Source organism: Quercus robur, chromosome 6, assembly GCF_932294415.1.
Source record: "Quercus robur chromosome 6, dhQueRobu3.1, whole genome shotgun sequence".
Lineage (NCBI taxonomy): Eukaryota > Viridiplantae > Streptophyta > Magnoliopsida > Fagales > Fagaceae > Quercus > Quercus robur.
This window is the reverse complement of record NC_065539.1, coordinates 47,458,786-47,484,191: the sequence shown is the minus strand read 5'-3', so window position 1 is coordinate 47,484,191 and position 25,406 is coordinate 47,458,786. Positions and strand designations below refer to the sequence as shown.

The following is a 25,406-nucleotide window of genomic DNA, read 5'->3' as shown; positions in this document are numbered from 1 at the left end:
CATTTTTTTATTTATTTATGGATTGTGGCAAGATGGTTGAGATTTCTATGCAAGATACAGATGGAGTAAATACAAAAAAAAAAAAAAAAAAAAAAAAAAGGAAGAAGAAGAAGAAAAGCTAGAAGTAATAAATGCCTGAAATTATTTAACATTTGTTAATTATCCTGTGCATTGCACGGGTTAGCGATTAGTTTTCTAAATACCAGATGCTAATGCTCAAATCATTATCTTGAAAAATATTTTTAAGGTTAAATTCCATTTACAACTCCAGAGGTTTGGACTAATATCAACCAAGTTCAAGACTTTTCAAAATTAATCAATTTGATCCCTAAAATAGTTGAGAAAAAATAACTAACTATTTAAAGATTAAGTTAACTTTAAGGGCCCAACTAACTAGTTTTGATAAGTTTTACACCTAATTGGCCTTAGTCAAAAACCTATATTCAAAGTCTTGCCCGGTACAATGCCAGGTCAAACACGACGCCATCGGGTGACTAAAACTAGTGCTTTAGATATTGGGGGCCCACACATTGAAATTTGCCTGCATTGGATTGTTTTTGTCTAACCAACTGGTCCTTGTCGTTTATAATGAAAACGACAAGAAGAAATTGAATCACAAAGCCCCACCTTCTCCAAATCGGCACCGCAAACGTCATTAATACTCTTACCCAGTCCACTTAGTAATAATTTCTAATACCACAAAAAATTAGTCCTTGTTTTATAATGAAAACAACAAGAAGAAGAAATTGAATCACAAAGCCCCACCTTCTCCGACTCGTCACCGCAAATGTCATTAATACTAGTATCATAAAAAATTTCACAATTTTTGTTATAATTATTTTACTTTATGATTGATTGTCTATCACTTTCCTATAAATCCATCAATTACTTGTTTTTTTTCATCACTTATAATTTATTATATGTACGAGCAAAAGTTGTGACTAAAAAGCTAAAAAATTTTGCTCCATTTTCTATATAAGTCTCACAGATCTAAAGTACAAAACAACTACATATTCTGTTTTTGTTTAGACTATTCACTACCCATATCAAATATCAAATAATCATGTTGAAGCAGCAGCAGAGCCAATTTGTCATAGTCACATATCCTGCGCAAGGCCATATAAACCCTGCCTTCCAATTCGCAGAACGCCTCATTCGCTTAGGAGTGCATGTCACTTTCTTCACCACCGTTGGCGCCCACCGTCGAGGCATGATCAAAAGCCCTCCTCCTGATGGCTTGTTGTTCGCCACCTTCTCTGACGGCTATGATAACGGAGTTGTACCAATGGACGATGGTGAAAAACAATGGGATCAGCTTAAGCGCAATGGCTCCAAAGCTCTCACCGACCTCATTGTCTCCACCGCCAATAAACAGTGCATAGTCTACACAATGCTTCTACCTTGGGTTGCTGACGTGGCTCGTGAGCTTCATCTTCCTTCCGCCCTTCTTTGGAATCAGCCTGCAATGGTTTTCGACATATACTACTACTATTACAATGGTTTTGCTGATGTTATTGGGAACGACAACGATGACCAGCTCTCCTGTTCAATACAGTTACCAGGTTTGCCATCACTCGCTACTCGTGACCTTCCCTCCTTCTTGCTTGCTTCAAACCCATATGCTCTTTTTCGCCCTAAATTCCAAGCCCAACTTGAAGCACTTGAAAAGGAGAGCAATCCTAGAGTTCTAGTGAATACCTTTGATGCATTAGAGCCCGAGGCTTTAAAAGCGCTCAAAAAACTTAACTTGGTTTCAGTTGGACCGCTAGTTCCACATGCTATTTTGGATGGAAGAGATTCGTCTAATGGCTCCAAAAATTACATCAAATGGCTCAACTCGAAGTCCAAATCATCGGTCATTTACATTTCATTTGGAAGCTTATTGGTGTTAAAAAAGCAACAAATGGAGGAAATTGCATGCGGATTGTTGGATTGTGGGAGGCCCTTCTTGTGGGTCATAAGAGCTAAGGAAAATGGAGAAGAAGAGAAGTTGAGTTGTAGAGAGAAATTAGAACAAAGGGGAATGATAGTGCCATGGTGTTCCCAAGTGGAGGTTTTGTCACATCCTTCACTAGGATGCTTTGTGACACATTGTGGGTGGAATTCAACTTTGGAGAGTTTGGTTTCAGGGGTGCCAATGGTAGCATTTCCACAGTGGTCTGATCAAGGGACGAATGCAAAGCTAATTGAAGATGTGTGGAAGATAGGAGTGAGGGTGACGGTGAATAAGGATGGGATTGTTGAAGGTGATGAGATTAAGAGATGTTTGGAATTGGTTGTGGGAGATAGAGAGAGAGGGGAAGCAATTAGAAAGAATGCCAAGAAATGGAAGGAGTTGGCTATGGAGGCTACCAACGAAGTTGGTTCTTCTTCCTATATCAATCTCAAAGCTTTTGTGGATGAGATTGGTGAAGGTAACCTCGTTAAAAGCGTGTAGGTTTGCTGATGAAATAAAAGAAGTGTTCTTTTATTTCATCACTCTCATTAGCAATGTTATAGGCACTCAGTCTTGGTCTTGCAACTTGTTATGATGCTTCACATGTAATTATAGAAAGTGATTCTAAGACATGTATAGATTCCCTCTCGGGGACAGTATTCATTGGAGACTAAATCATTTTGTAGAGGCTGTCCATGTGGCATGGTCCTCTCTGGATTCAGTCTCCTTTAATTGAGTTTATTTTGAGACAAATATGACTGCTCATAAATTAGCTAAATGGTCTAGGATTCAAAGTTTGGTTGGTTCTTTTGGTCTGGGTTGTTGCCCTCCCAGTGTTTATAGTCATGTTGAAAGGGAGGTTGTCTCTTTTGTTTCCTTGTAATTTGCTTTCCGTTGAATAATATTTTCATCAGTTCTTCAAAAAAATGTTTTTGTTTTTACATCCATACTTTCATATATTAAAATGTGTATATTTTTACATTAATTGTGAAGATTGAAATAAAATATTAGAGATAAATGAGTGTAACGAGTTATTTTCCATGGGCGGTTGATTTATGTTTTTTGCCTTTGCTTTATCTTGTCATTCTTTATTTGTTACTAGGTTGCGGCAAATCAACTAAGTAGTTATTAGTCAAAAAAAAAAAAAAAAAAAAAAACTAAGTAGTTTAGAAAATATATAATTATGGTTTGGTTTGTCCAGTAGCTATATGCATATTAGGTCTTCTAAACATATTTGTGTACCTCACATTCTGTAATATAAAATTGGTCGGTAGCAATTAGCCAATTACATTTTAATGAAATTTCTTGTACTTTACTAATTAAGACTAAGCAAAACCTGTTTCTATCCCAAAAATTAAAAAATAAAATGAAAGTTTAAGCAAATCCTACTTGTCATATTTATATGCATTGGTAAAGGGACACGTGTTATCACTTTGTTTATTCACCTGTTTTCGGAAAAAATATTTTGTATCAAATAATATCACGTCATCTGTATCAAAATCTAATAGTCAAGAGACATATGTACAAAAATAACTACTCAATAACACATGTCTTTCATTTGTTAGTGGGGTAATTATTTTTTACTGACATTTCACACTTATTAGATTTTGAAACCGTTAACATGGTATCATTTGATACTAAATACTTTCTCCAATTTTGGAATCCAGCTTTTATAATATCTAATATCTAGCTATGATAATTAGATTACAAACATATTACTCAATTAAAGTACTTTTAAACGAAATACTTTTTTTTAGAACAAAATAGTGAAATACTGGAATAACCTTTAGAAGGGGAATGGTTAGGAAAATAAAAAGAAAAGCAAATGACAAATTAAGATTTAATGGTCATAAATAAGAATAAAAATGTTAACTTAAATACCATACTAAAGAAATGTATATTACCGCCACACACCATTGGCGCGATGGTCACTCCACAAGTATAAATGCTTGTGGGGTGTAGGAGGCAAAGGCCGGAGTTCAAGTCTCTAGGAGGGAGTTTCTCATACATATACACTTAGATTAAATTAGAGTAGAATTCTATCTTATATTAAAAAAATGCATTTACTTCACTCAAAATTTTAAATTTTATGCCACATATGCTAGTATTATAGCAAACATATGTATACATACAAATAATTTGTTGACATGTGACATTGTTTATCCATATCATATTGATTAAATATAGGAAGTTGCTATTTGTTATTGTAGTATGTTTTGAAAATGAATACGTGTTATTGTAATATGCATCTATCAATTTTAAGATCCAAATTTTATAATATATATTATAAATAGATTTTCGTTTTTTTATGGGTTAGATCAAAGACTATGTTTTGTAGAAGAGGAATTGGAAGAAGAATTCCTACGAATAAGAAGAAGATGAGAAGGTTTATTATCCACAACATATAGAATATGTTCATTTTAACGTAGTCCTAATGGTTTTAGTATAGTCTATCTTTAAGGGCACAAATGTAGTAATAAAAAAAATAAATTGAATTAAATTGTGATATGTCCAAATTACAAGTTGGTAAATTAGAATTTACTCATCTCTATTTAAGAGTTTAAACCTCTCTTTATATTTGCAAATCAACAGCCTTAGCAATAGTTTGGAAAGTAAATACCAAAAATGGACGGGTTTGTTTGTAGTCATGTAGTCCCTGTCTGACATCTGTGAACCCCACATACCGTGAGATAATTCTCAGAAAATATTTGGCCCTAACTCACTCTAACGAGTTTCATGATTCAATGTAAGAGTCATTCTTTCTAAAATAAAATAGTTCAATAGCCATTACATCTTAATAAAATTGCTAGTAATTCGTTGTCTTCAACTAAGTGAAACCTGCTTGTGAACATTTTTTATTTTATTTTATTTTATGGTAAAAATGTCACTTCTAACATAAGAAAACAAAATAAGCACCAATTGCACAAAAGCAATTGAAAGAATTAACAAGCACAGGCGTGTTTTAAATGCCATACCTAGCCCTTGGAAGACCATCTTCCCATTCGCAGTTTGGAGTCTTTGGCTCCACAGAAACAAAATAGTTTTTAAGAGTTCGCGCCCTAATCATGAGCTTCTAAAGGAAGTCCAACCTGCTGCTACTGAATTCCTATTCTGTGCCGCTAGATCTGTCATGAGAAAAAGGAAGCACTCTATTAATGTAAGGTGGAGCAAACCTGACCCCGGTTGGTATTAGCTTAATATGGATGGGTCCTCCCTAAGCAACCCGGTATGGCAGGTGGTGGTGGATTAATCCGGGATGACAAAGGGAATTGGGTGAAAGGCTTTACCCACTCCATATGGGTAACAACCAATGTAGAAGCAGAACTATGGGCTTTAAGGGATGGGCTTATGCTTTGTGTTAATTTAAACCTGTTGGCTGTTGAAATTGAAGTTGATGCTAGAGTTAGTCTTGGGTGGGTGATGGAAGAGTATAATTATAATTTGCATCATGCTTCTCTTATCATGGATTGCAGAACCCTCATCAACCAAATTCCTCAGGTGAAGATGAAGCACTGCTTTTGTGAAGCCAATAAGTGTGCGGACTTACTGGCTAGGAAGGGATTGAGCACTAACCAAGACTTTTGTCTACTTCAAGTCCTCCTGTGGACTTATCTTTACTTCTCCTTTATGATTGTATTGGGTTGTATTATGAGAGGGTATGCCCTCTGAACTTTGTAACTAAATTTCCTCTTCTATATAAGCAGTGGTTTCTACCAAAAAAAAATGCCATACCTACAAAAGTCTTTTGGTTGTATGACATAGGGCACAATAGATAATAAATTGCATAGGTTGCTTATGTTTAGAGTGTTACATCCACAACTTTATTACAACAATTTCATAATAAATTATAGGTGGTAAGTTGTTATTAGCTCCAAGTTAAACCTACTATTAAAATTACTTTTTTGTCTACCAATAACAACCTACAACAACTTGTTAATTATAATTTTTTTGTGACAATATTGTAAAAATATTGTCGAGATAAAATTTCTCTTTTGTTTATTCAAATTTTTTTTTTTTTTTTTCCACATTTTAGGTGTATGAACTATGAAAAGTGAAACAAGAACAAGGAGACTAGAGTGAAAGTGGAGAGAAATGGGAGTGAAAGAGAGAAATGAGGGAAAAACAAAAAATGGTGACTTGAAAGAGTGAATAGTACTTCTACCGTTGGCGAGTATTATTGCTTTGGCACTTGATGGTGACTTGACTTACGGGTGGGATCCACTTGGCTCTAAAGAATTACAACATTGCCACTGTAACTCATAATCCATGATTCGGAAATACAAAAATTTTGTTCTCATTTTCACTCACTCTAACTCATTTTTTTGAGTTATGAGTGATGAAAAATGAGAAAGAAAACCAAGCCAAACAAGTAGAAATGATGTGAGGCCCACGTGTTTTGAATTATGTGTGATGAAAACTGAGTTATATAACTTAGTGTTCACCCAATCCAAACACTCTCTAAGGCCCTATTTGGTTCATTTTTTTTCATTACTCACCACTCCTCACTCAATTTTCGTCACTCATCTCTCAAAATACCTCAATTTCTTATACCCACCCGTTTGGCACACATCACTCAATTTGTCATCACTCAAAATTTTCAGCTTTTTGTGAACCTTGTACCTATAACTTGGTCTGAGCAAAGCTGTTAGCCTACCCGTGGAACGTTTCATCCCCATTTTTTCTCTTTTCTCATTTCCCCTTCCCCCTTTAGCCCACATACTCTCCCAAAGCACAAACCCGAACCCATAACTCCAGAAGAAGCTTAAGAAAATACCCAAAAAAAAAAAAAAAACACAAAATTTTAAGCTGACTTTCTCATTTTACAATCTAAAGCAACACTTTCCTTCACTTTCTCAGTAACCAAACAAAGCCAAAAAAAAAAAAAAGACTTCATCTTTTTAATTCTTCCATTCCTTTTTAGCCTACAAAACTCAAGGTACCGAAACCACAAATCAATATCACCTTTAAAACTTGTAACAGCAAGGCGAAAAATCTCAACGATCCTGGTGACGCCGGCGAAGTCCGAATGGTACTGCTTCATCTTCATGTTTCCTTTGGCTTGAAGCTCACGCGCCACCGACTTCTTCCTGAGTCAATCGAGCAAGTCGAGCTGAGTCTCGTACTTGATGTAAGCCAGGTAGTCCTATTTGGCTGTGAATGGAGGAAAATGGAAATGGAGGAACATAGAAAAAATGAAAAACATCAAAATAAAACCCAGCATCTGAATTTGGGTCTCACCGAAAAGCGAAATCAGTGAACGAAGTTGACCTATTAGAGCTTGGTGTTGGGCTGATCGGCGTTTTTTGGAGTTGACCTGTTGGAGCTTATTTCTCTGCTTTGCGGTGCTATGGGTTTGGGAGAAGGAAAAGGGAAAGTGAGATGAACTTTGCAAAGCATGGGTAGTTGGGAAAGTTATGACAAAATACTACCCGTTGGAGCATCTGTTGCTGCAGTAATGGAACAACACTCTGCTCCGTGGGACCCAATTGTGCTGTAAATTACGAAAAATGCCACTAAATGAACAAACCCATAACTTGAAAACAAGCTTCACAAGTTTCCGAAATTGATAACTCACATCTCTTAAAACTCAATTTTGTTAACTAACCCAATTCCCAGCCAAACAATGTTTGTATATGTGGGGCCCACGGTTTTTGGGTTATGAGTTAACAAAACTCTGTTTTGTTAACTGAGAGTTTTGTTAACTGAGTTTTGCAAAATCCAAACAACACCTAAACAACTCAAAAGACTATTTTGAAAGAAGAAATAATGGTTTATTATAACCACCAATCCTATGTAGATACCTCAAGAAGTTGGATTTGTTATGCAGTACCTTATTATTATTATTGTATGGTATCAGAACCATGGATGGTAGATGTATGAATTTTATTTCTTTGCAATTAAGAAGTTACTAGGAACATATATTACTACATAGCCACTATTTGCTCCTTGTTAGCGTTGGTCAGCCTCAAGACTCGTTGGCAAATCATAGTTTCACATTGGTCAACCCGTTTTTTGTTAGTCAATGGACAGGCATGTGTTTGGGTGGTCCCACAATGGAGTTTCCAGAGGAGGTGGTCCCAATAGCAAGGATACCAGTGGTTAGTAATAGTTCTGCTGGTAATTATTAATTGCTTGGAAATAGAATAAATACGTTTACCAGCTCATCATCTGTTTACTTGTTCACACTTAGGCTAGGCACACACTAATAAGAAACATGGACTATGATGATATAGATTTTGATGAAGATTATAGCATAAGAGATATAGACAATAATTGGTTAAATAGTAATATGGATTATGAGGAAATAGATTCTGATTCTAACAATGATATATGAAAGTTCAAAAACGTGTACAAAAACACTTTTGAACGTTTAGACCCCCAAAAAAACAATTTAATCAACACAAGCAATATGTTAAACAACTAGTGTGCGGAAACTTAACATATGCTATAATATGAAATTGGTTAAACAACTATCTAAGCCATAACAAAATAAACCACAGCAGATAATGTAAAGGCAGAGATAGAGAGGAAGGAAGATGCAAACACAGAGATAACACCCGGATGTGTTATCGAAGAGGAAACCGAAGACCTCGGCGAAAAACCTCTCCGCCGCCCTCCAAGCGGTAATCAATCTACTAGAAAATACAGTTGGGATACAAGGACAGCAATAGACCCTCCAAGCCTAATCTACCCAATGCACCTAAGCCCTCCAAGCTTCTTGCTCCAACGAGGTTGCGCCGAACCTTTTTCTTTTCTAGCTTTCCGGATTCCGCTACTACACCGTAGCATCAACCAATGAATATTGGCTCCTTCCTAACTGCTTCCCAGAACTCCAAACGTCTGTCTCACAGGGATGATAATGGTGAGAACCAGGTTTGGTATAATGCCTCTCAAGGATTTGACAATGGAGAGGAAGAGAGTGAGGGAATTTGATGAGACTCTAAGGTAGAGATTGTGGGTGAAACAATCTGGTTTTTCTTTAGGGTTTCTCTCTCAAAATTCTCTCTGGAAGCTCTCTTTCAATCGTGGGTTAAAAGGGTATTTATACTGAAGTGAAGAGGAATGCGAAACGTCAGGTTTTTCCAAAACAGGGGTGGCTCGCGGCTTGACCTCGCGGCTTGACTAAGTCGCGAGTTCCAGTCGCGAGTTAACCGTATGGCCAGTTGTCCTGTTTTGTCCTGTAGTGCTCCAGCTAGCATGACTGTTCATCTTCCAGCATGCTTGGCACGTGTGCATCTTCTAGCGGGTTGAAGCCGCGAGTCCACCCGCGAGTCCCAGCCGCGACACTCTGTTTTCTTGCACACTCTTGAGCAATCTTCACACTATCTCACTCACTACCCTTACAACAATCCCACCTAAATACAGGGTTACTAAATGCTGAATTACAAGCAAAATTTGGCACGGAATAAAGCCAATTAGATGGTTGAATAAATTCAACCTTACAATATAGATGATTATAACTATAATAATAGCATAAATAATTGGAGTACTTTAACAGAAGATAAAATCAACCGACAGACTGATAGTTACAATAATAGTTTATTAGACAGAATTAATAAAAAAATTAGAATCTTTAGAAACTATGGAAAGATCCATAATAAACACTAGAGTAGAAAAGAAAAGTGATAGTTGTTTGGACCTACTTGAAAGAATGAAAGCTTTAAATTCAAAAAGAGAATTTGAACCTCATCATAGATCACCTTTAACAAAGACCATGACAGATAATTGTCAGAATGAAAGGAATAATGTAATAGAAAACTAGCATATAAATAGTAATAGAAAAGATGATAGAGAACTAAAAGCAACTAAAAGACCTATAGCCATAACATATAAAGACAATAAGAAAGACTATGAGAAAGATAACAAGAATCATGAGTTAAAAGACTTAAAGACAACTTTCACGGAAAAGAAAGACAATAGTTATAGGCTAGGCACACACTAATAAGAAACATGGACTATGATGATATAGATTTTGATGAAGGTTATAGCATAAGAGATATAGACAATAATTGGTTAAATAGTAATATGGATTATGAGGAAATAGATTATAATTCTGACAGTGGAGAGAGCACAGTAGTAATATAGAAACATAAACAATGACAAAATAAATGATAAAGAAGAAAATAGCAAAATAGATATATTCAAAATTAGTTAAAACGAAGTATGGAATATGAAAACAGAAACTAGTAAAATCTTACTTGAATAAAACTTCTGTCTTTGATAAAACTTGAAAACAAACTTCTATCTTTGATACAAGCTTTGAAAATAAAACTGTCTAAAGAGTTACAAGATTACAAAGTAAAATCTGTCTTTGAAACTGAAAGGTTACAAGATTCTGTTTGAAGGGAAGGGTTATAGGATTACAAGATTACAAGAGAGGAAGGATTACAAAAGTATTTCTAAGGGAGAGAGGGCTATCTTTTTTTTTTTTGAGAATTGGAACCTTGAGAACTAGAACCTTAGAGAATTTGGACCTGAGAATTGAACCTTAATTCTAGACTTGTCTTTTGTCTTCAAAGTCTGTCCTTTTATAGATGAAATGAACCATGGTAAGTCTCCAAAAGTAACCTGAGCTAGTAAAGTTAACTCAAGTTAATCTGTCGGTGGAAACTTGTAGAATATTGTGGAAATTACTATTGATGAGTAGTAGTTTGTCTGGGAATCAGTCTCTTTTCACGCATGCTGGTAAACAGTAGTGACTTATGAACATCTCTCTGTATCTATTTGGAATGTTGGATAGTCTATAGTTCCATCATTATGTCACCATAAGTTAAGCTAGGATATTCTATAGTTCCATCATTATTAGCTATATCAAGTCTAACTTTTTGAGTAAAGAAATAAGGTAAACCAGCAATAAATTTTTCTTTCCAGTAAGATTGTTGACAATCATTTCTACTTAAAACTTTTGAAATAAAAACATCTTTATACCATCTAAAGTCTAAAAGTTGTGGGCATCTTAAATTAATTAAAACATCTTAAACTCTTTCTTTATATTGATTAGGATCCCCAACAAAATGTTTAGTTATAGTAAAAATTAAAGTATTGACTGCATCTTGTGAAGGCTGTCTATCTGTCATTATAACACTTCCATCTATTTCTCTTTTAATAACTGTTAATATTTGATTTCTATCATCATTATTTAAATAGTGATCCCACTAGCCTTTCAATTGGCCAGTAAAACTGGTGACAATTAAATGGGCTATCTGGTGGTCTGATTTTCCATGATTCTTATAAACATTAGTGAGCAAAGTCATTTCATGTAAAAGATTTATTATTTCATATTCTAACATTCCATCAATATTCCACTCATATATTAAATCTGGCGAATAAGATGAATTAACAAAAGTATGTCTTTCTTCAAATTGTAAATCAGGGGGAGTAGGTTTAGGATACCAATTCTTTTTGGGGTATATTTCTTCAATCCTTTCTTTTTTGCAATCTTGTGATGAAGATGCTAAAGTTGATTTATTAATTTGTAATTTATCTATAAATTGTGATTCTAAATTATCTATGTCTAATAAGTCTGTCAAATCTGTTAATTGATTGTTTTCTGATTCTTCATCCTCTGAAGACTCGGTTCTTCCTATTGTATTTAACTTCATATTTTTGTTTTTTAGTGGCTCCATGTCTTTTTGTGATTCTAGTTTTATTAAGTCTAACTTTTTATTTATTTCATTAAGTAGATCATTAGTTTTCTCTGTCATAGGTCTCTTTAAAGGTGATCTAAGGTGAGGAGGTACTTCATGGGGGATAAACAAAGGGGTATTGGACTCATTTTCGTTTTTTATGGAAGTAGAAGGTGGCGTTATTCTGTCTTCTATGTCTTGTAGCTTTTGACCAATTGATTTTAGATATATATTAGTATAATTATTCTGTTGAATTATACTATCTAGGTTCTTATTATCATCACTTAGACTAGGTCTTTTAATAGGAGTAGCCAACACTTGGACTCCACTACTTTGATTCAATATAACTGATTCAAAGGGTGGATAAGTTTGGTACACCTTCTCATGATTTTCTGTCTTCATCCATGACAATGTTTTCTCTATTACACTTATCTTTTGTTATAGTAGTCCAAAAAGTCAAAGAAACTAAAGTGTGTCTGCAAGTCTGTTACCATTTCATAATATTTGGTTCTTAAATTATTCCTCTCTTATTTGTTATAATCTTCAAAAAACTGGTTTTTTAGGTTTTAAGTAAGATTTATATTATTATTATTATTATTATTTCAAAATTTTATACTCATCCTAATTCGAGATTTTTGTGTAAAATAAGTAAGATTTATATGTTTGTCAATTACTAAAATAGTTAAGAGTCTAATGAGACCTAGCAATGAAGAATGAACAAATCCATATCCACACCCCCGTAAATAAATAAATAAATATAAAAAAATATAAAATAAAATAAAAAAACATATCCAAACATCTAAATCAAAACCAATCAAATAAAATCAAAAAAGAAAAAAAAAAGGTAAAATGCAAAACCAACCCTCTAAGTTTATTCAGATTTCATTTCAGTCCTCTAACTTTCAAGTACATTCAATTAAAGCTTTTCCATCAAATTTTGTTATATGTTGTGGTTAATTTTTCAAATTTATAAATTTTTCTTCAAATTTTTTAAATTAAAAAAAAAAATTCAATTAATGATTGAAAATTATTTTCCAGAATTTTTTTTTTTCAAAAAATTTTAACAAAAATTAACAAAAAGGCCTTAATTGAATAAATTTGAAACTTAGAGGACTAAAATGAATGAAAACAAAGTTAGAGGACTGAAATGAAATCTGAAATTAGCACCAAAAAAAAAAAAAAAAAAACTTATCTAGTGGTGGGGCAGCTCTCATATAGAATTCTCTCTCTCGCAGTAGCCTCAAATAGCTCTATGCATTAGTAGTTTATAGACTCTCTCAGTGATCTCTTAACTTCTCTTGTTCTTTCACTTTTAAATTTCATCTTTTAACGCTTTGGACTTTGACCCCTCGGTATTCACAATTTGAATTTCACGGTAATGTAATTTCCGCAGCAAATATTTTGACCCTTCGGAAACACAATGATTTAAGTATCTGTTTGGATCCACGTTTTGGGCTGCATTTCACGTTTGCATTTATTATTTGTTGGGACCCACGCTACACAATAGACAAATAAACGCTGAGGAAACGTAGGAATGAAAAGAGCTGAAACGCAAGCTCAATGCACCGTTTCATTAAACTCCAAACACGTGTTGAAGTACTGTTCATGGACACCAAAGCCAGCAACATTCACGAATGAATTGAAAAGAGCTGAAACACAAAAGAGGCACACCGTTTCATTAAACTCCAAGGCGTGTGCATGTACTGTGAAAAACGGTGCGCTTAACAATCTGATGAAAATGGTGCGTGTACTGTTCATTGCACAAGCACAGCTATCATCTGATCAAAACGGTGCGCTCTTCACAACGGCTATTTTCATTCTCTTCAGCTTTCTTCTTTCCTCTCAACTACCATGGCAGAGTGCTTTCAAAGCTCTTCAATGCTCCGTCCGAATCCTCTTCAATGAATGGTACCTACCTACCAACCACAAAACCATCAAAACAGAGCACACACGGTACAAGCAAACCCATTACGTGGAACTCTTTGAAAAGATCCCCTCTATTCTTCATCAATAGCAGTTCACCTTCTCTTCGCTTGGGACATCGTTGCCGACACTATGGGTCTCTGCATTCACAAGTAAGTTGTGTCTAACTTCTCATGCTCTCTGATTTGTTGGTATGTGGATATATTGTTTTCCATGAGGCTTCATCAATCTGTGGTTTTTTGTGTTCAATGTTTGTGTGTGGTTTTTGTGTTCAACATTTGTGTGTGGTTCTTTTGTGTTTTCCATGACACTAGTATGTGGGTTTCTTGATCCTTCATGTAATACCATTGTTTCTCTTCCTCCCTCTGTTGTATTTGGATATATGTGAGTTTACTTTGCATTTTTCATGTGGGCATGCCTAACTGATTATGATATGTACATGAACTGTTTGTTGAAATGCCTCAATGAGTATAGAAGGAAGTTGTAGCAAAAATGGTTAAGGAGAAATCGAAGGACGGTGGTAGTAATGATCCGAGAGCTGACTGGAAAGACCCTAAGGAACTACAAGCTTTTTGTGAGTTCTGTGCTATTCAAGTATTAGATGGCAAAAGGAAAGGAGGATTTTTTACCAAAACTAGGTTTGATGCAATGATTGAGCAGTTGGGTGCCATGGGAAAAGTGGTGACTTACCTGCAAATTAAAAACAAATGAGATCATCTGAGAAAAGGGTGGAAGCAGTATAACGAGTGTTTTGACAATGAGACTAGGTTGGGTTATGATGCTGGAACTGGGATGCTTGAGGCCAGTAATGAGTGGTGGACTCAAAAGATTGCGGTTAGTTCACTTTACATAATTGTGAAAATCTTTACTGTCTACAACTATATTATTGTGTTCTAATTACTAATTGTCCACATGTAGACATGTCCCAATGCAAAAACCTTTAAAAATAAAGGTTTGCCGAATCGTGACTTCATGAACATTATGTTTGGAGGCACGGTTGCAACGGGGAAAAATGCATTCTGCACGAGCGGTCAAACCCCAAAGGAAACCACCGAAGGGTCTGGGGACTCCACTGATAGCACAAAATTTGTTGACCCCCAATGTGAACCCTTTGTGAATGTTGACGCAATGGAGGTTGAAGGTCCATCATCGTCGAGGGCAGGATCGGCAGTGACTAAGGGAAAAGGCTTGGCAACCAATGTCCACCTTTTCAAGCCAATTTGCAAGAAATCAAGAAAAAAGTGTTTAGTTACGCAAGAGATGTCCGACTCTTTAAAGAGCATCTCAGATGTTATTATTGAAAGTAGAAGTGTAAGTACCCGTACACCATTTGCTTCCACAACAACTACTCATGTTAATGCAATTCTGGACATGGTGTTGAGTCTTCCCGGTGTGCACTCGGATCATACCTTCATCTGTTCAGCACCCTCTACTTCATGGAAAAAGAGCAGGGTAGGCACATGTTTGCAACACTTCGTGATGACAAGGACGTCCAACTAAAGTGGCTAGAAAAATAGTACCAAAGGCACCTTGAATTTCATTTTTAGTAAAACTAGTAAACTTTTTCTTTATTTTTTTAAGGTTTCTGTTTAATGTATGCCAGGTTTTATATATATGTTTTTTGCAATCTCTTTGGAGATATTAAGAAACGAATATACTGTATCTTTCTTTACCTATCAGGCACTTTTTCATGGCATATCTTGAAATCATTATTGAACTCATGAATTGGCATATTTCAAACAGAATGTGTTTTTGTTTTGTGTAATGCTTTGTTTTTGTGACTTGTCAAGACATCTTATGTGATTAATTTTCCATGAGAATGCAGCATTCAATCATGTAATTGTTTATTCCCTATATAGTATTCTATGTTTTGTATTCTTTTGATGTGGTTTATTATATAACTTGGTGATTTTGTTGATTGTATTTCTAAATTTTTTTCCAGTAATGGTTTGGTCTTTTAATTGTGAAGAGACCAATTGGTTTTATGATGAGTTAACTTGCATGTATACAGGGTTTCTAAACTTATTTTTGTCTTATAAATGTTGATCATGATATTCAAAAATGCCTTCTGATAATTGCTATATGCATTGATTCTGTATTTTCTTAAAGTTGAGTTTTCTTGGGCCTTCAATCCATGCTTCAGTGTGTATGGTTCTCTGAGTGTTGTCTCTCAGGAAAAACAGTTAAAGAACTCCCTCAGATGAAAATAAAATCAAAGTATTATACAAAAACACAAACTCTTTTCCCATTGTGTTCATTCATTGTACCTCTCTCTCTCTCTCTCTCTCTCTCTCTCTCTCTCCTCCTAGCCTAAGCTAGTTCTACAGGTAAACATTGTTTCTTACAACAATAACTACCACATCTCTGTCTCTTTTTAGAGTTGTTGCTTTCTCTCTCTCATTCTGCTTCTGGGCTGTGTTTTTGCTTCGCTGTTTGCTGTGTTTGTGTCTATGTTTTTATTTAAGGTTGGTCAATCTGTGGCATTTGGTTGATTATAATATATGGAATAAAAGTAGTGAACATGCTCTTCTTTGTCTGGTTGTTTCTAAGTAAAAATTCACACTTTTGATTGGAGTTGGAGAAGAAAACATTATTTGAGATTACACTCTGTACTTTTCTATTCTTTTTTTTTTAATCATTCAAAGGCCTAAGACATAGAGGAACAGACCCTTTTGACACACTGTGAGAGAGAGGTTGTTCTTTGGAAAATGAGCCTTTTTTATTTATTAAGTTTTTCCATCTTTTGAGAACCATGCTTGTCTCTCAGAATTGAGTATTCCTCTTTGTTACAGATTAGTTCAGCTTGTTATAACTACAATTCTATAATAGCAGTTAACCCTACAACCATCTTTTGGTATGGCAGGTAACTAGTAAGTGTAGTTAATCTTGCATTGTTTGTTACCAACTATCAAAGGCATATTTGTAGTCTAGAACAAGTTTTTATACTGATGTACATGTTCCCTGTGATTAATGCAATTCACTTTCAAATTCATTTTGTTCTTCTCCCAATTCTATCTCTTAGTTTTCTGCATTCATTTTATGCATAATTGCCACAGCAAAGCTTTCAGGAGCATCAAAATCCAAGTGATGAATGGTGTTTTTATTAGAGGCTCCTTTCTTCAAATTTTGTTTATAGGTTGGGTGACCATTAAAGATAGGTTAACAACCAGGGATAGGAGAAAATGGAGTAGATTAATCTTATGTCTATTAAATCTACGTTCTTGTCTCTCTGACTGAAACTCTCTCTTTTACTTTCAGTGCGGGGTGTTGCTAAGTTTAAGGTTCGAGAGTACAAGTCACTACACAGCTTTAACCACATGTCACCACCCCAATAAAGCAGAGCAGCGACTCTCAAAGACCCATGTAAAAGAAAGAGAGAAAAAAACAAAGACTTTTTTTCCCCCACAAAATGACTAAAATCTTAAACAAATATTATGATACTTTGCCATAAGCTTCTGAATTTGGAATTCTATAAGGGAAAGTAAATAAATTAAACACATTGGTGTACATATAGTAGCAGTTTCTTTGGTGTGTTTCTTTCACTGTATATCACATTGTTTCTGGTTTGCTTTCTCTTTCTTCTCTTGTCTATCCATGGAGAATGGTAGAGGGCACAAAGCTTCTTCATCATGGTATGCGTGTGTTCTCCTTCATGTTCTCTCAATAGGGTATGTCTAATAGCTTCGTTTATTGTAAGGTTGAATTTAATCAACCATGTGTTGGCTTTATTCCGTGACATATTTGCTTGTAATACAGCACTTAGAAACCCTGTATTTAGATGGGAATCATGTAAGGGTAGTGTGTGAGAGAGTGTGAAGAAATGCTCAAGACTGTGCAGTGAAGCAGGGACTCACGGCTGGATCTTGCGGGAAGCTCACAGCTTGCAAGCCGTCAAAAGTTGCACACGCGCAGAGCATGCAGGGTAGCTGAACAGTCATGCCAGCTGGAGCACTACAAGACAAAAATCCAGACTGGCCATTTAGCTAGCTCGCGGCTTGAACTCGCGACTCAGTTAAGTCGCGAGGTTAAGTCTCCAGCCAACCCTGTTTTGGAAAAACTGACTCTTTGCATTCCATTCTCACACCAGTATAAATACCCCTCATTCCCACAAAATATGTGTGGCTATTCAGATAGAAAAACCCTAAGAGAGGTTTCTTCAAAACACCCACCCAATTAGAGAGAGCTACTCATTCTTAAAGAGAAATCTTTGTAGTCTCTTCTCATTCCCTCTCTCATTGTCATACCTATTGAGAAGAGATTTCTATCCAAACACTACCCACACCCATTTAGAGTGTTGAGTGTTTTTGGAGCTTTGGGAAGCATTGGAAGATGCTAAGGATGGCGGATGCTATGGATTATAGCAAAATCCGGTAAGCTAGAAAAGAAAAAGGTTCGACGCAACCTCGTTGGAGCAAGAAGCTTGGAGGGCTTAGGTACATCGGGTAGATTAGGCTTGGAGGGTCTATTGTTGTTCATGTATCCCAACTACATTTTCTAGTGGATTATTGACCGCTTGGAGGGCGGCGAAGAGGTTTTACGCCGAGGGCTTCGGTTTCCTCTTCGATAACACATCGTGTGTTGTCCTTGTGTTTGCATCTCTCTTCCCTTTATCTTTGCCTTTTATTTTCTACTGTGGATGTGATTTTAATTGGCTTAGATTGTTTATCAATTCTGTATTAAGCTTTTGTTCATGTTCCACACATTAATTGTTTGATATAAAGCTTGAATTGGTAATTTGTAAATTGGGGGTCTAAACGTTCAAGGGTGTTTTTACACTATTTGAACTTTCATTTATATATATATATATACAGTTTTTTTTTTTTTTAATGGTCTATGGGTTGTTGGGTTTGACAATGTGGGTTTTTATGTGTATGTGTAGTACTTGAGCTTGAATAGACAATGTGATGTTTGTGTTTTTCTGATTCTTTTTTTCTATTTTGTTAGTTTTTATTTGGGGTTTCTTAGTTTGAGCTTTTGGGTATTCAAGATTTTGTATATTTGTTACAGAATATATTGTATATGTATATAGTGACTGATACTAATTGTGAGATTTTTGGAGTATGTGACCTTTTCTTTTCTTTCCTTTCTTTAAAAAAAAATTGTTCTTTTTATGGGTTTGAGCTTGTGGGTGGATTTAGTATATTTGTTGCACAATAGGGCCTTTGATACTATGTATTGTGTGATTTCTAAAGTATTTGAGTTTCTTTTTTCTTTTTTTGAAATTGTTGCTCTTTTTTGAGTTTAAGCTTGTGGGTGGATTTTGTATATTTGTTGAATACAAAGCATATAGAGAGCCTCTGATGTTATATTATGCAAGTTTGTGATATTATGGGTTTTGGGGATTTTATATATGCATGTGATGGCATAATGATTCAGGGGCTTTCATCTTCATAGTGTATGTGATCTTTTGAAAGCTCATTCAGTAAGTCTACCTTTTTTTTTCATTCATTTGAGTATTGCCTAAGTAGTCTCTAAATTCAATATGTTCTGACACTTAGTGAGTATGTCTTTTTATTCTTATGGATTTTGGATGTTCATGTGACAACAGAGCAAATACAAAATTTCTATTTATGTCTGGTCCTCTTTGTGTATAATTTTAGGCTTATGGGTTATGTAGATTTTGTATATTTGTGTGATAGCAGAGTAAATCTAAAGATTTGATATATGGGTTTAAGATGATTTTATGTTTCCTAATGTTAAAATGTTTAGCTTGTGGTTCTTTTTATGAATATTTCTAGTATTTGCTATAGGAGCAGATTTGAGATTTACATGGCTTATGGTATGCGTTCTGTTTTTATTATTTGTTTTCATCAGTGTCTCATGGGCATGGGTTGAAATTGTCTTCCTAAAGGCTAAGACACCACTTTCTATATCAAAAAAAAAAAAATATATATATATATATATATATCTTATATTTCTTCAAATTTAGCTGATCATCCTTGTAAAAATTGTATTTTACTACAAAGAGGTGAGATTTTCAATGGAATTGGTTTTGTATTTGAATGTTTTAAATCAATTTGCTTATGCATTTTGGGAAACTTCTATATGTAAGCAATTAGAGATAATAATTAAATATTTTATACTTTTGAATTCTGAGGTTTTTGTCTATACTTAAAATCTCTTCTAACATTGTGGAGATTTTTCTTGTGTTCCACCTAAGTGTTGAGAGTTTCTTCTGTTGTGTTGGGATATACAAGGAGAAATAGGCTTGTGGGTAGACGCAAATTTTTTTGTTGTATTCAAACAATAACAGAGAAGAAAATGTTTGTTATGACTCAAATCTGTAGTTTTTTTTTTCCTCCTTCTTCTTTGTTGGCAAGTATCTGTAATTGCATTGTTGGTGCAATTGTATTATGGCTTTTTTTATTTGTCCTAGTAGCTAAAATTTGCTATCTAGATTGCTTTATCTTGTACAAATGCAATCCCTTTACAGCTTAAGAGACACTGTTACTTATGACGTTTGTTCCAAGTTGGATGGGACACATGTTAGTGTTCCTCTTATTCCCCTTTGCTGTAGTAACTGACTATCAAATGCATAGGATTACTTCCCTAATAAGAACTTTGTTTTACGCAGAAGAAAAAGTAATTGAACTTGGACCTAACTACATCAATAAATGAAGTCTCTGTATTTGATCCTTGCTTTCATTAGGATATTCCTTTCATTGATGATTTCTTTAAAAATGTACAGAGTTGAATCATTGGTGTTGTGTTGCTATTGACTTAATGATTTCACAATATGAAGTTTCTTAAATTGTGATACAACTAACTTTTAGGAATTAGAAGAAACCTCATGTTGTAACTTGTAAAGTGTCGCTTAGAACTTTTGACATTTTAATATCTTTTGTCTGCTTAATCTGATATCTATGGTGTCATATATTCTCTTATCCTGGAATAAGGCATAAACTCCACAATATGGTTTGTAATTTTCATTTTTCCTTAAGGGTTCAATCCCTATGGCAACAAACAATTTACTTATCCAAAAAAAAAAAATTCTTAACATGCAGAAGATCAATTATTTTCATGCTTTACACTTTTTGACAAAGATTCCCTGCTTTTAGATATCTTCCGTATTTCAAGGCTCTGAATTTTAATCTTGATATCTTTTAGATCATTGTTCAATAGCTGTAAAGCAGTCTCAAGGTATACAAAAGAATGGATTTGCTAAACAACTCATCTGATTCCCAGCACCAGTGAGTTTCTATACTTTCCCCTCTAGATGTGAATATACAATTTGTATAAATCTTAGATGAAATCGTGAAAGCATATGCTTAGGATTGTTAATTTATTCGTACCACCATAGTTTGACCCTAGTAGTAATAAAGGTTCAATAACGTTTAACAACTTGTTTTTAGCCTACATTTTTTTTTTTTTTTTTTGACTAAGCCTACGTCCAATAGAATATATATCATGGCTCACTTCCATAACGTTCAATAACGTTGTGACTTGTGACGTGGACCCCATTAATCGCACCAATGCAACCCTATTAAGCTTATTTATATTCACAAGTCACAACCCACAACACCTCAACACTCGGACCAAAATCCAATAGAATATATATCATGGCTCACTTCCTTCTCGTTACATTCCCAGCGCAAGGCCATATCAACCCTTCCCTCCAATTCGCTGAGCGTCTCATTCACTTGGGAGCGCAGGTCACCTTTGCCATCACCATTAGTGCCCACCGTCGCATGATCAAGAGTCCTCCTCCAGACGGCTTGTCGTTTGTCACCTTCTTCGATGGCTATGACGACGGATTTAGTCCCCCGGATGATGCCTAGAACCACTTCGATCAGCTCAAGGGCAATGGCTCCAAAACTCTCACTCACCTTATTGTGTCCAGCGCCAACCAGGGTCGTCCCATTACTTGCTTAGTCTACAAACTGCTTCTACCTTGGGCTGCTGACGTGGCGCGTGAACTTCACCTTCCTTCCACACTTCTTTGGATTCAACCTGCCATGGTTTTGGACATATATTACTACTACTTCAACAGTTTTGCCGATGTTATCAGAAACGACAACAATGACTACCCCTCATCTTCGATAAAGTAACTGGGACTACCATTACTCACTAGCCGTGACCTTCCCTCCTTTTTTCTTGCTTCCAACCCTCACACTTTTGCTCTCCCAATGTTTCAAGCCCACCTAGAAGTGCTTGAAAAAGAGAGCAATCCGAGAATTCTAGTGAATACCTTTGATGCACTAGAGCCTGAGGCCTTGAAGGCGATTGAAAAGTTTAATTTGGTTGCAGTTGGACATCTACTTCCATCAGATAAGTCATTTGGAGGAGATGTTTCTAAAGACTACATCGAATGGCTCAACTCTAAGCCTGAATCATCGATTATTTATGTTTCATTTGGGAGCTTAGCGGTCTTAATGAAGCAACAAATGGAGGAAATTGCACGCGGATTGTTGAATTGTGGGCGGCCCTTCTTGTGGGTCATAAGAGCTAAGGAACATGGAGAAGAAGAGAAGTTGAGTTGCAGAGAGGAATTGGAACAAATGGGAATGATAGTGCCGTGGTGTGCCCAGGTGGAGGTTTTGTCACATCCTTCACTAGGATGCTTTGTGACACATTGTGGGTGGAATTCAACTTTGGAGAGTTTGGTTTCAAGGGTGCCAATGGTAGCATTTCCACAGTGGTCTGATCAAGGGACGAATGTGAAGCTAATTGAAGATGTATGGAAGATAGGAGTGAGGATGATAGTGAATAAGGATGGGATTGTTGAAGGTGATGAGATTAAGAGATGCTTGGAATTGGTTGTGGGAGATGGAGAGAGAGGAGAAGCAATTAGAAGGAATGCCAAGAAATGGAAGGAGTTGGCGATGGAGGCTGCCAACGAAGGTGGTTCTTCCTATAACAACCTCAAAGCTTTTGTGGATGAGATTGGTGAAGGTAATGTCGTTGTTGAAAGAGTGTAGGTCTGCTGTTGAAATAAAAGAAGTGTTTGTTTTTATGTCCACTTTCATATATTAATATATGTACATTTTTATATTAATTGTGAATATAGATATAAAATAGTGGAGATAAACGATTGTATGTTGATTTATGTTTTTCCCCTTTTGTCTTACCTTTTCTTTCTTTATTTGTTACTAGATTGGAAAATCATTTACTGCTTTTGCATGGATTTCATGTAATGCAGAGAAGTAATTATATGATTTATTTATTTTTATCATATATTTATATGATGATCATTAGAGCATCTCTTGAAATATGACTAAAGAACAAAAAGATTAGTCAAACAAAAAAAAACGCATTTTGGCAAATCTTCCTCACAATGAGATCATGGTCTCAGCCTTGGTGCTATAACCATAGTTGTCAAAACGTGAATCGTATCGTGAATCGATTTTTGATTTTTCCGTATCGTGTATCGTATCGTATCGTGTATCGTAAGATACACAAACACTTAATAAAATTTATAAAAAACTATAGATATACATATATAAATGGTATATTCATTATAAATTTTAAATATAGTCAACTTATGACTAATTTATTCATCACTTATGTAATAATATTTAACAAACTAACTAAATAAATCAACCTAGCATGTGTTTATAACATACACATTCAAATTGTTTAAATTTAAAAGTGATAATATATTACAAATGATCAAAAAATAATAATTTATTTTCATCATATTGCCTAATAAACCCCATCTAAGTCAATGCTATCATCATGTTTATCATTTTGCAAACTTATTTCTTCATTAAGATTTTCTTCATCGTCATTGACATTTACTATCTCTCATTGCTCTTTTTATTTTAATAATTAAAAAAAAAAAATTCTTCCTGGCGTTTAGTTTCTTGGACTTATAACAATAATGACAAAAAAAAAAAATTATATTGTCAATTAATATCTTATTCATAGTACAAAAAATAAATTTGCAAATATTAAAGTGAAGTGTAAGTGTATACTGTGTAGTCTAAATTTTATAGGAAAAAGAAAGTGGAAAAAAACTTATGAATATGTTATTTTATTAGGCCAAATTAAGTAAATTAATAATTTTGTGTTAAAAACAAGTCTAACAACTTGTTAGATTCAAATAAAAGTACAAATTTTAACAAAAAATCTCATTTTAAAGCATTTTTCTATGTATCGTACGATACGTACGATTTTACGATACGATACAATTCATACGATACGCACGTTGTATCGTACGATTCATAAGCACTTACGATACGCCGATACGATACAAAACTTTTTACACACGATACGATACGTATCGTACGATACGTATCGCGTATCGTACGATACTGACAACTATGGCTATAACCTCTTATCGCACAAGATTTTGGCAGTTTGATTCTTGAAACTTATAAATGATTGTTTTTCAATGGATTCTAAATTTGTGCTATGGGATCCGGATCACTCATAAAGTAATTGACATGGCAAAAGAAAATAGTGTTTTCGAGGCGTAATAAAACCAAAAACAAAGAAGAAAGCAATAAAACATTAGAAAAGGTGTTGACTATTCAGTGCCACAAATTTAAAAGAAGGAAAATGAATATTAAGAATAACTTTATCATAAACTCAACACTCACTTACTCATAAGGAGAGGTTAACATTTGATCAAGAGTTCATTCGAAATTTATTATAATATTTTCAATACAGTATTTATTGTATATACCAAGAACAACAACGCTCCACCGCTAGCCATCAAGATAAAAATCCTTGCGCACAAATATCTGCCAGTATATATAGATGACCATCCACCATTTTGATCACATGATCTAAGAATGAAACATTGTACACTTTTTTTTCCTCCTTTGCTTTTCAATATGCAAGAAATGGTTTGCAAATGTGAGTTTGTATAGGCTTGAGCCAAGATGGGAATAATTATGACTCACTAACTTTTAAATGTTGCACCTCATATCATCACAATTACGTATGCATGGGTTTTGTTATTATGCTATGATTTTGTTTCCTTATTAAGCAAACATAGGGAGTACACAAAATTTATTATTCAAATGTCTCCCAATATATTATAAGCACAACATTATCCAGATAACATACTAAAAACAGTCAGACACAAATATTGAATGTGTTCTTCAATTCAATTAAAGCAATTAGTACCAACAATTACCTTTTTCACATCCATTGATTCTAAATCCTTAAAACCAAATGCAGCCTAAACTTAATTCACATCCATTTTCTTTGTTGCGCCTAGAGGTGCTACATTGGGAAATTTTATTTCTTTCTAAGCTAGAGTACTATTAGAAAGTTGTCGGTACGTATTCTCAACTCAACTGGTAGTAGGACTATGTGAGAGCTGCTGATGAAATGGTTAGCTCGGTTATATAATGGAGATGATCCAAGTCATACTGGGCTATGATATTCAAGTTAAAACATTAAAATTTGGAGTTGGAGCATGAACCTTTTTTTTTTTTAGCTTAGTTGCAATATGGAGTTAAATGCACACGTCGTCATGTTTATATATGATGAAGGCTGGACAAGGAAACTAATGCAGCCAGAAGAGCTGGTTGGAAATGATGAGATTTGTAATCTTCTGTTAGAAGGTCTTGTTTAATTAAGGAAAGGATTATCAGCCCATTGGGTAAAGTTTTGTAATTTACCTTGGGCAAGCCAGAAGAGAATTTGAGGCTATAACTTTGAGGTGCCTTAGATCTCTCAATTTCACAATCTAATTTATCAGCATCATAGGGGCTAATTGGTCCTTTATTAAACTCTTTTACCAAATCAAGGACGGGACTACTACATTTGGATTGTGAAGCATGAAATTGGTGCATTCACATTGCCCCTAATTAGCCTCATTGATGCGTTGCTAAGTTATGCAACTGAAATTGACAAAAGACTAATAGTGCTCATTTTTTTTAAGTTTAGAAAACATTAGTGCTTAGGTGAAACTTTAGAAATTAAAATTTCAAAAATGCTTGATTGATAAACTTCAGGAATTAATAGTA

General features: G+C 34.8%; 2 protein-coding genes, 1 long non-coding RNA gene and 1 pseudogene across 4 annotated transcripts in view; 3 read left to right on the top strand and 1 right to left on the bottom strand.

Moving 5' to 3' along the window:
• The first annotated feature begins 822 nt into the window (after positions 1 to 822).
• LOC126689127 (phloretin 4'-O-glucosyltransferase-like) overlaps positions 823 to 25,406 on the top strand; it is a 78,585-nt gene continuing 54,001 nt past the window's right edge. The window contains exon 1 of the mRNA XM_050384184.1: positions 823 to 2,499. Within this exon, the coding sequence (XP_050240141.1) occupies positions 1,064 to 2,437 (1,374 nt within the window). The 5' untranslated portion in view covers positions 823 to 1,063 and the 3' untranslated portion in view covers positions 2,438 to 2,499. The remainder of the gene's footprint in view (positions 2,500 to 25,406) is intronic.
• On the bottom strand, positions 6,173 to 7,621 carry LOC126689141 (uncharacterized). Of its 2 annotated transcripts, none has more exons than XR_007644432.1 (2): positions 7,175 to 7,621; positions 6,173 to 7,087 (listed from the first exon to the last, which is right to left on the bottom strand). It is a non-coding gene; the product is annotated as an uncharacterized LOC126689141 (long non-coding RNA). The 2 variants fall into 2 exon arrangements; XR_007644433.1 differs by having other exon boundaries at positions 7,205 to 7,621.
• LOC126690290 (uncharacterized) lies at positions 13,978 to 14,985 on the top strand. Its single transcript, XM_050385403.1, has 3 exons — positions 13,978 to 14,123; positions 14,253 to 14,319; positions 14,404 to 14,985. Exons 1-3 carry the CDS (start codon positions 13,978 to 13,980, stop codon positions 14,983 to 14,985), a joined length of 795 nt encoding a protein of 264 aa, XP_050241360.1.
• Positions 20,970 to 22,541, top strand: LOC126689132 (phloretin 4'-O-glucosyltransferase-like; annotated as a pseudogene).